The 11262-nt window shown below is 38.6% G+C and overlaps 1 protein-coding gene across 2 annotated transcripts in view; it reads right to left on the bottom strand.

The window, feature by feature from the left end:
* PLSCR5 (phospholipid scramblase family member 5) overlaps window positions 1-11262 on the bottom strand; it is a 34030-nt gene that overhangs the window by 15787 nt on the left and 6981 nt on the right. Inside the window, exon 2 of one of the 2 annotated variants that reach the window (XM_004379207.1) lies at window positions 1768-1949. In XM_004379207.1, coding sequence (XP_004379264.1) covers window positions 1768-1949 — 182 coding nt within the window. The remainder of the gene's footprint in view (window positions 1-1767; window positions 1950-11262) is intronic. The other variant, XM_012556349.2, reaches the window with a different exon arrangement.

Raw genomic sequence — 11262 nt, 5'->3', positions numbered from 1 at the left:
AGTAAATAAATTACCTTTCCTTTTAGCAGTAAAATATTTGCCAATTTATGGCATACTTTCATTTTCTGAAAAAGATTATCAAAGGTATATTTTTGGAAAGCTTACTCCATTTTAGAACTGAATCCAATGGGTTCATATCTGTACTTATTGAATGTAAAAAAAAAAAATTGTATTCATGTCAAGCGTCTGGCTCCGGGTGTGTCATCATTCATGGGTGGAAGAAGAATATGTGATGACCATATGTGATCATCAAACCTCAGCCCTCTGGCACTGGTATATCACTTTTATACTTGGCAGAACCTTGTCTGACAACATTCCCAAACAGCTTGCAGCAGTTAATCAACTCTAGTCAGCTATTACAGCTGATCTTTTCTGCAGATGGAAGATGGTAGGTTAGCTTTCCCAGCTCTTTTACATATCTCCCTGTGCTCTCCAGTCTCTAAAGTACATTTCTCTGCCAGTGGGTTTCTGGATAAGGCATCTGCAATTATAAACATTTTCCCTGGAACATATGCTGCGTACAGCTTAAACCCTATCAGGCATAACAGAAATCTCTTGTACCTTAAGGGAATTAACACAGAGATTTGATTTTGATAAAGGAGATAGACTTTATAGTTTGAAAGAACGCCAAACAAGCTGAAAACTGCGGCAGATGTGCTGACATCTTAATATTGGTGTAAGTGTATTTCTAATCTTTGGGAGGATAAAATACAAAAGCAAAAATAATATACATAAATAGCAGTTGCTATTTATATGCCATGTAATTCAGATGATGATATTTGTTTATGGATTTAATATAATGCTTGAATAACTGCTTATTCTCCAATGACTAGAAGAGTAACTATACCTAGTAGTAAAGTGATCTTTCAAGCAGATTGGCCTAGAGATGCAGGATATCAGAACACAATCATGTTAACTTGAAAAATTGCTTTCCTTGGATGTTCATCTTCTTTTGACATTCGGTTGAAGACTTTGAAATCTCAGCTCACTGTGAAAATCTCTTCTAAGCACCTGGATCCTTAACAACATTTTTCTCCTCCATAAAAACAAACAAACAAAAAACAAACAAAACAAAGCACCTAACCCATTGCCATCAAGTCAGTTCTGACTTATGGTATGACCCATGTGTGTCAATGCAGTACAGCACTCCATAGGTTTTCTCCTCTGTAAACCGAAACCAAACCCACCGCTGTTGATTCAATCCAGGTTGAATCGACTTGATGGCAATGGGTTTGGTTTTGTTTCCAGAGTAGCGACCCTAAATGCACCTGCACAAATTGCATTTATCTAGCATTAATACATGGCCATACACTCTCTGTCAACATTTTTTTTTTTGTCTTGCCTATTAGGTTGCCGAAAGTTTGGGGTGAGAGGGGCTGGCTAGCTTTTATAATTTTCATATGCCTTGAGTATACAATGTACTCAAATATTCTTTCGTTAAATAGCTATTGTGACTAGACACAAGAGACAATTGCTTGAGGATAAATGTGCTGACAACTTGAGCAATGAGCAGAAGGAGGATAAATGTGCCAAACAGCTCAATCAGAAATATTTGGTCTTGTCACTATGTCAAGTAAATAAGAAAAACAGAATTAGCAATAAAATAAATTTCTTCCTAAACAATAGAAATAAACATTTTATAATTTCATGATTTGTAATAATTTTTCTCACTTCAGCAAGTTATTGGTTGAAGACCTTTGAAAACCAAGACAATCAAGTTTGTATTCATTTTAAAGGGAAAGTATTTGTAGAAATAGACAAAAGCACCTGGCTTAAATATTCCAGACCAGGAGGGAGATTGGCTGTTGGTGGGAGACTCCCTGGCGGAGGGAGATCTGGTTGCCATAGTTGGTTCCTTGGAATGAAAGATGAGACATGAAAGCTTGGATCTGGGTCTGGAGCTCCAGGAAGAAAACCAGATGGGTCTCTACTTTTATGGTTCTGGGCATCTGCAAGAGAATGAAAATCTCAATCCATATTTAGTCTTATTGTTGTGTGCCAGTAAGTGTATTCTGACTCATAGCAACTCTATAGGACAGAGTAGAACTGCCCCATGGGGTTTCCTAGGCTGTAATCTTTATAGGAGCATATAGCCACATTTCTTTCCTGTGGATTGGTGGGAGGATAGGAACGGCCAATCTTTCAGTTACAAGCCAAGCGCTTATTTTAGCTTTAGGCCATGGCATTTAGTCTTTCTTATAGTATTTGTTGTTCTTATTCAGAGGGTAGATTATCTTTTGCTGCCTCTCATTTTAGTGGCATTTCCTTTATTTTTGCTACTCCTTGCCACCTCAATTTGGCCACTAAACTCAGAGCAAAAAGAATGTGGATGTTTGCTAGTAGTAGTTGTGAGAAAAAGGTGAATAATTTGGCTAAAATAAATGAATTCTGAAAGTTTTTTTTTGCTAAGTAAAACCTCTGTTCAAAAAAAATAGAGAATTTTAAACTATAGAGGAAAATAAATGGTAAAAGGAACTAGATGCTTTCTACACATAAAAGGATAACTTTAGCTTTATTATTTTTTTAATCAAAATTATGATGGTCTTTAAGGGATGTTCTGTCTTCCCTATATAATATGTGAGTACCTCACAATTTCCAAGAATATTTAAGTATTTCATCAAACATATGGGTATAATATTAAACCAAACTCATCGTTGAGTTGATTCCAACTCATAGCGACCCTATACGACAGAGTAGAACTGCTCCAAAGGGTTTCCAAGGAGTGGCTGGTGGATTCCAACGGCAGACCTTTTGGTTAGCAGCCAAGTGAAACAAAAAAAAAAGAAAAAACCAAATCTGTTTCTGTTGAGTCAGTTCCAATTCATAGAATAGCTAGGTTTAATTCAGTGGTTCTTATATTTTATCTTGCATCAGAATCACCTGAAGGGCTTGTTAAGACACAGATTGTTGAGTCTCACTCCAGAGGTTCTGACTCAGTAGTTCTGAGGAGGAGAAGGTGGTGCAATGGTTAAGTGCTTGACTGCTAACCAAAAGGATAGTGATTCAAACTCACCCATCAGTCCCATGGGAGAAAGATCTGGTGCTCTGCTCCTGTAAAGATTACAGCCTATAAAGCCCTATGAGGCAGTTATACTCTGTCACATGGGGTCCTTAAAGGTAAAAAAATCCATTGGATGGCACCTAACAACAATAAAAATGGTTCTAAGCTGGATGGTGCCTGGCTCCCACTGATGACTGCTCTGACCGGGATCACAACAGAGGGTTCTGGACAGAGCTGGAAAAGGATGTAAAACAAAATTCTAGCTCACAGAAAAAAGACCAGATTTACTGGCCTAAAGGAGACTGGAGAAACCCCGAGAGTATGGCCCCCAGACACCCTTTTAGCTCAGTGGTGAAGTCACTTCCGAGGTTCACTGTGCAGCCAGGGAGTGGATGCCCCATGAAACCAAATGGGACTAATGAGGCACAGCAGTCCAGGGACAAGGGCCAGAAGGCAGAAGGGGACAGGAAAGCTGGTGATAGGGAACCCACAGTTGAGTAAGGATAGTGTTGATGTGTTGTGAAGTTGTTAACCATTGTCATAGGGCAACATGTGTACTAACTGTTTAATGAGAAACTATTTTGTTCTGTAAACCTTCATCTAAAGTGAGAGTGGCAGCACAATTGGAAGAGCGTAGTCAATGTCGCCAAACTGTGCATGTAGAAATTTTTGAAATGGTATGTCTTTGGCTATGTATATTTTCACCAAAAAAAAAAAAAAAAAAAACAAGTCGAGAAGGGAGAGGGTTGACATGTTGTGGGGTTGTTAACCAATGTCATAAAACAATATGTGTACTACTGTTTCATGAGAAACTATTCATTCTGTAAACCTTTACCTGAAGTACAGTTTTAAAAAAAAGCAAGATTTCTAAGGAGGAGCTTGAGAATTCACAGTTCTAACAAGTTCCCAGGTGAAGCTGATATCTGCCGATCTGAGGCCACACTTTGAGAACCAATGGTTTAATTCCATACACCACAAGAATATTCACAACTAAGTTGTGAGGTGCTTAAAGGAAGGATAATATCCAATTTAGCTTTGATTTCTCAACAATATAAATTTCTTTGCTATTCACCCTATGTTCCTTTACCAGATTTTTTTCCCTTATATGGAGACCCTAAAACTATATGATGTACTTGTCCATAGTAAAAGAGGTTAAGGTGGGGTCCAGGCATGAAATCCATATTGTGTAGAAAACTAAACTGGTTAGGGCAATTCTGCCTGTTATCTAATATCCAAGGAAATGTTTCCTTTGTAAAAAAGCCAGGAACAAATGTTGATAGGATGTTTCTAAGGAGCTTTACGTAACCTCTACATTTCCAGAATTGAATGTCTGGCAAAAGGCCTGTGAAATCCCCCTCTCATAAACCCCTATAGTTGCTAAGCAGTAACTAGTCAACAAAAACTCTTTAAACTAATCATTGTAAACATCATCAGGTGGTAACTAGTAAAAAAAAAACTCTTTATACCAATCATTGTAAAGATTTGATTTTTGTAATCCTGCCTTTGACAGTGATGTATCAATGAAAAACCAATCAGAATTTTTCTTAACTTTACTTTCTTCTGTAATAGTATATTAGCTGCTCCCTGACTGTGATTCAGTGGATCCATTGGTCTTTGAGCTCAGTGCACACTTGACAGTTTCCTCATTTGAATGAGTTTCTTTGTCTTGACTTAGTAAAAATCTCTTTTGATTGAATTTGAGTCTGAGGTCTTTTTCCTCTACCACATTTTGGTATAGTCAGTAGGATCCAAAGCTGTCTTCCTTCAGCGGGACCATCTAGGGGTCAAGGACTAGAGCAGGCACCAACGACAAGGCACCTTGTTCCTTACCACTTCCACAGACACTGGGAACTCCACAAAGATAAGTGCTGTTGGATTTGAACCCCATGATTTACAGTGTGGTTCTCCAATATTTTTTATTAAGCCTTTTTCTGTGTCTTTCTCTTCAAATTTTCTCAGACGTCTTGGTATGCTTTTGTTTGTTTGTGGTGTGTAAAATTGAGCTCCCTAGTTAGTATGGAGATAAATCTACTTTCAAGGAGTCCTTAACCACCATAAGCCACCACCCAAATCTCATGGTGTTCCTTGATAAAATTTCTGTGTGGTTTGAGAACTGAAAGATGTTCTCTGTATGGGCAGTTTGCCTCTGAGATTGCTCAAAGGTGAAGTTCGCATGCCATCTAGTGATGTGTGGTTGTATCTGCAGATTTCTGAATTTAAAGTTGCAAGTGCTGAAGCTTTGGTAAGATGGGGAATGCTATTTCAAGGCTTCAGAGTGGACCTCCTTCTGGTACTCTGGCCGCCTGCATAGTTAGGAATTATGGGCCAAATTCAGTTCAGTTTCTTGAGAAATAGCATACACTTATCAGAGATATAGTTTCCGACCAGTGGCCTGTCTGGGGAAGGTCTGAACTCAGTAAGATAACTTTTCTGTGCAGCAAATTAGAACCTTATGTATCCAGAACTAATCAAAATCAGTGGGAAACATTTTTTAGTTGGTATTTAGAGGTGTCTTAAAGACAGCAGAACAATAAATTTGCTTGCTAACAGGACACTGTAGCTAAACAATCTAAGCAGATAAGATAGCTGCAGTGTCATACTCAGGCTACCTCCATTTCTCCTTTTCCTGATCCTTCGGAGGCTGCTTCTCTTTATCCTTCTTTATCTCCTGTGTCTCTTGAAAAGCCTAGTAATCCCCTAGTAGGACTCCCTAAGGATTCTAAGGATTCTTTAGATCTGTCTCATGCTCTCTCTGAAATGCCCTTCAAAATTCATCCTCCTCCACATGGGGTTGGCACTAGGGAAAATCCTAAAGAGAGAAGCATAACCTTTGTTCCCTGGATTCGTAGTGAATTGCATAGCATTGTCGAAGATTTCCCAGATTTATATGGAAGGATCCGTATACATTTGCTATGGAATTCAGAGTGTTAACTGACACTTACCAGCCTGGACTACCTGATCTTTATCAATGGATGCACATGTTAGTAAGTCCTGGGAATGCTCAGATTTGGCTGGAGAATGCAAACTGGCAAGTCGCCCAGAATGACTTTGTTCCTAATCCTGTTTCCCATAGTGAGACTATCCCAACGACAATGAGGAAAAGGCTGAGAATTTGCACAAGGCCCTAAAAGATGCTTTTCTCTCAGTGACAGATTGGACTAAAATTTATTCCTGTGTCCAGGGGAAGGATGAGTCTATTTATAACTATAAAGGCCAGTTATATCAGAAATTTTTGGAACATTCTGGTTTGGATCTGGGGACAGAAGGGACCACAGAAGCTTTTAATGCTGCATTTGTATCAGGTTTTCATCCTGAGCTTGCCACCTTACTTAAACAAAGAATTTAATTTGGAATACCACTCCTACTAATGAATTGGCAGAAATGGCCCATGAATTATCTCAAATCATAGATGATAAAACCAAGAAATTAATGGTGGTACAAATGCAGAAATTACACTCTATGCCACCTGCTGGGACCAGGTCATGGGGGCCACCAAAATTCTCTGGAAGCTGTCCTTACTGTAAAAGACCTAGCCATCTTAAAAGATTTTTATAGATTTAAAAATAAAAAAGAATTGTACCATCAGCTCCACCCAAAGTGGAATGAAGGGGCTCTAGGGATACATTAGAGGATTTTCCCATGGTGCCACTAAATTCACAAAGTGAAACAACCCTTCAGGTAAATGGCGAACCGTGCTGCTTTTTGATTGACTCTGGGTCAACCTTTCAACTATTAACCCACTAATTTAAGAAAACTTCTTTCCCAGAGTAGTAAAACTTCTGAGGTTGTGGGGGTTTCAAATCAAGAGCAAATTTTAATCTATTCTAGGCCAGTTTCCATGTCTTTAGGTTCTATAGAGAACATACATCCTTTTCTCCTGAATTCTGATAAGCCAGTAAATTTACTGGGAAGAGATTTTCTCTCCAAATGAAACTGCCACTTGCAGGTCATGGAGCAAGGGGAAATACTTTTGAACATCCCAGAAAAATTCCAAGGAGGAGTTAAAGGTCCTTATGACCAGAAGAAAATACTTTGGTACTGGCAAGGACTTGCCCTATCCCTGCCAGAGGCTGAGCCCCCTGGTGAATAATGACGATGTTCTTTCTTCTGTCCCTGAAACTTTATGGGCCACATCCTCTGCTGACATTGGTCGGATTTTGTCGGTTGAACCTATAAAGTTTTAAATAGATTCATCCTAGCCTTTGCCTAAAATGTACCAATACCCTTTAAAACATGAGGCAAAGGACTCCCACAATTCAACATTTCCTCTACAAGGAACTCATTATTCTTTGTTCTAGCCCTTGCAATGCTCCTGTTTTTCATGTAAAGAAACCTCATTATTGGGGTTGGAGTTTGTGCAAGATTTGCATGCTATTAACTGCATTGTAATCCCATTGTAAATCCTACCTGATTTTATCTAAGATATCTTCTGAGACTACCCATTTTACAGTAGTAGATGTGTGTAGTGCATTTTTTAGTATTCCCGTGCACCGTGATAGTCAACATTTATTTGCTTTTATGTGAGAAGAGAAACAATTCATATGGACTGTGATACCTCAGGGTTTTACTGAAACTCCCACATATTTCTCTCACATTTTACATTCTCATTTAATGTCTTTAAACTTTTACCATGATTTTATCTTGCTGCAATATGTAGATGACTTGCTGGTGTGTTCCAACTCTTGGGAGGTTTGTCTTCAAGATAGTGTTTTATTGTTACACCGTCTAGCCACTGGAGGACACAAAGCTTCAAAGTAAAAGCTTCAGTTTGCTTTGCTTTCAGTAAAATATCTGGGTTATGTAATTTTGGCTGAAAGAATTTCAATAGACCATAAAAGAAAAGAAGCTATTCTAGCTTTCTCTCCTCCAACTACAAAAACAAACAAACAAAAACAAAAAACAGCTTAGAAGATTTTTGTGGTTATTTTCCGACTTGGATCCCAAATTTTTCCTTAATGGTGCAGCCTCTTTATCATTATTTACAGAGATCAGCACCTGATCCTTTCCAGCTGTCTGAAAATGGGTTACAAACTATAAATAAATTAAAAGAAGCTTTATTATTGACTACTCCTGCCTTGGGTTTTCCTAATTATAAGTTGGACTTTTCTCTGTAAATTCTTGAGACGGTTGGTAACACATTGGGAGTCCTTACCCAATACCTGTTGGATATTATAGCCTCCAGCTAGATCCTGTGGCCTGTGGATATCCACCCTGCCTTCAGGCTGTGGCAGCCACCACTAGACTTGTAGAAGCCACTTCAGATATAGTCTTGGGAAATTTTCTCGATGTTTATGTCCCTCATTCAGTTTCTGCAATATTGAATTCCACTTTAACTCAAATATGTCTGCCAGTGGATTAACCTCCTATGAAATGCTTTTACTGGCAGCCACGAATATTAGATTACACACAGTGAATTCTTTGAACCCTGCTACCCTATTGCCACTTCCTGAGGAAAATGGAATAGCACCTCATGATTGTCTTGATTTAAATGACCAATTGTTGACTCTAGACAAGACCTAAAGGAACCCCTCTCTCTAGCCCATCTGTGATCCTTTTTGTTGATGGTTTTTATTTAAAACCAGATCTTTTTAGTTCTAATTTCCAGTGTGGATACACTGTAACCACATCCACCAAGGTACCAGAAAGTGGCACCCTTCTAGAGGTTACTTCAGCCCAACAGACTGAATTGATTGCATGCACCGGGGATTGCAACCTAGCTTCCAGACAGTCAGTAACTATATATAAGGATTCAAGGTATAATTTTGGGAAGGTACATTATTTCAGGATGCTATGGAAGCAGAGGGGTTTCTTACTTCTTCTGAAACTCAAATTAAGAATGGACCATTGGTTGTCGACCTCATGGAGGCTCTCTAACACCCCTCGGAGATTGCTGTGGTTTAGATACAGGCCAATAAGCCAAAGAGGGGGCCTTTAACCGAGGAAATAAAAGAAAATGCCTTAGCCGATGCTATGGCAAAACAGGCCACTGCCAGGAGCCCCATCCAGAAGATGGGTGTCACTCTGAAAGAAATTATGAAAAGAAGAGATCAAAGAAGGAAAGGTTAAGGCCAAATCTGCTATTGCAGTACCCAAAAGTTTAGCTCATATAAGATAGGGCTTAGCCTTCCCAAGTCCTAACTTACTGAACTTCTCCCACTTTTCTGATTTGTTCTCTATTTTGAGAAGATATTAAAGTCTAGTTAGTAAAGAAGAGTTAACTGATTGGGTATATATCAAATGTTATCAAGACCCTATTACCCACCTTTGGGTAGGACCAGGATGTAGACCCATATTACCTCTAGGGCTACATGTTCCTTTACTCAGGTCTTGTTTAAAGGAATTACCTGATGAATCTGGTGAAAACTCGATTTGGTTTTTAGAGCAACATTTCTGGGGAAGGTTTCTTGCTGCTGTTAGCCATGTTTTCACTCATAATTGTCAAAGTCTCCGTTCTTCAGATAAAGATAGGGACAGATCTTGTATGATGCCGAGTGCTTCAGGTTTAGATTTTTATAGCCCTTTTTACTCCTGAAAGTGAGCTAACTTGTTTAACCCAAGGAGATATCATCTTTGTGGAGGAAACTCTACAAAAGTTTCTCCCAAGTTATTAATTGAAGATCCCACTGTTAACACTGCCAAATTACATAATTTACAAACTCATCAAAATGAAGTGCCATCATCTGAACAGGATAAGTGGATTAGAGAAGTCTGTAAATATAATACTGAAACTCATCTTTGGGAAGGGGCAGACAACAAACCGGTGATGCCCAAAGATTTCCATATTCCTTTGGTAACTACTTTTCATAGAAAGGATCATCCACAAAAGGACAAAACAGTAGATGTTCTACAAAAAATATTATTGAGATCATTTTTGGGAAGCAGCAGATCAGGTAGTGCAACAATGCCCCATCTGTTCAGAATTTAATCCAGGAAGATTTACCAGCCCTCACCAAGAAAATACACTTTTCCTACTGGACCTATGCTTGAATGGAAGATGGATTTTATACAAGTAACACATTCCCATGGTTATAAATTTGCATTAGTTATGATTTGCAGATACTTCCATTGGTTGGAAGCTTTCCCTTGCCATCAAGCCACAGCTGCTTTTGTAGCTAAGAAATTGTTAGAGAATATTATACCTACCTGAGGAGCTCTTGCCATTCTTTGTAGTGATAGGGGTACTTATTTTACTGGACAAGTGATCACTGCTATTTGCAGAATTTTTCCTATATTTCAAAGACTACATTGTCCCTATCACCCTCAATCCTTTGGACTTGTGGCACGCATGAATGGTATTATCAAAAATCATTTTGCAAAGCTTACATCCTCTTTAGAATTGGCATGGCCTCAAGCTCTTCCGTTGGTATTGATGCATTTAAGAGCAGCCCCTTTTGGACCACACAAACTAACTCCTTATGAAATCACAACAGGCCATTTGATGAACTTACCCTATTCGTTGTCCATAACTGACTGTAATCTAATCCAAACTAACTTGTTAAAATACTATAAAGCCTTAATTCAAATACTGCAAAACACATCAAACTCCTAACGGACACATCTAACAATACCAGGAATAAAAGCAATTACTTAAGCCTGCCTCCTCCTGAGCCTGGGGATTATGTTTATTGGAAAAGATATCAGTTAAAAGACTTTCTTGAACCCAAGTGGAAAGGGTACAATTTGGTGTTGCTCACTAATCCTTGTGCTGATAAATTACTGGGTGTAAAACTCTAGATACATCTTTTCCAAATAAAGAAGACTACCGTTACTGTCTGGATGGCCGAGCCTACTGAGGAGTTAAAACTAAAGCTTAAAAAATGCCCAAGGGACCAACCTGACCTATGATCCCCAACTCTGGAGTAACTCAAACTGCCAGACCACGCCTGTGCAGATGCCACTCATTGAAAAAGTTGGACTGTTGGACTGTGCATAATCACAGTTGCTATATTATTGGCTACTGCTGTTCTGTATCTGTTTTAGGCTTTAGGAATTATTATTTTTAAAATATAATTGATTATGTAACCTTCAGAAATCTTTGGTTTAAGTTTAGCGTTAAGTGGTGTACTAATTTTAGTAGGATATATGTGGTATTTTGCTTTCTTTGTGTTTGTATAAAATGTTCTCCTTTTTGCTTTTAATCTTTTCTCTGTTTTCATTCTCCTATCACTGGCAAGAGAATGCTTTTCTAAAACTGGCACAATCAGTTGCTAGCACAGGTAATTTAATGAGTTGCTGGATTTGTCATCAGAACCCATGGAGAG

This window comes from Trichechus manatus, unplaced genomic scaffold (assembly GCF_000243295.1).
Source record: "Trichechus manatus latirostris isolate Lorelei unplaced genomic scaffold, TriManLat1.0 scaffold00062, whole genome shotgun sequence".
NCBI lineage: Eukaryota > Metazoa > Chordata > Mammalia > Sirenia > Trichechidae > Trichechus > Trichechus manatus.
This window is presented reverse-complemented; position numbering and strand designations above follow the sequence as displayed.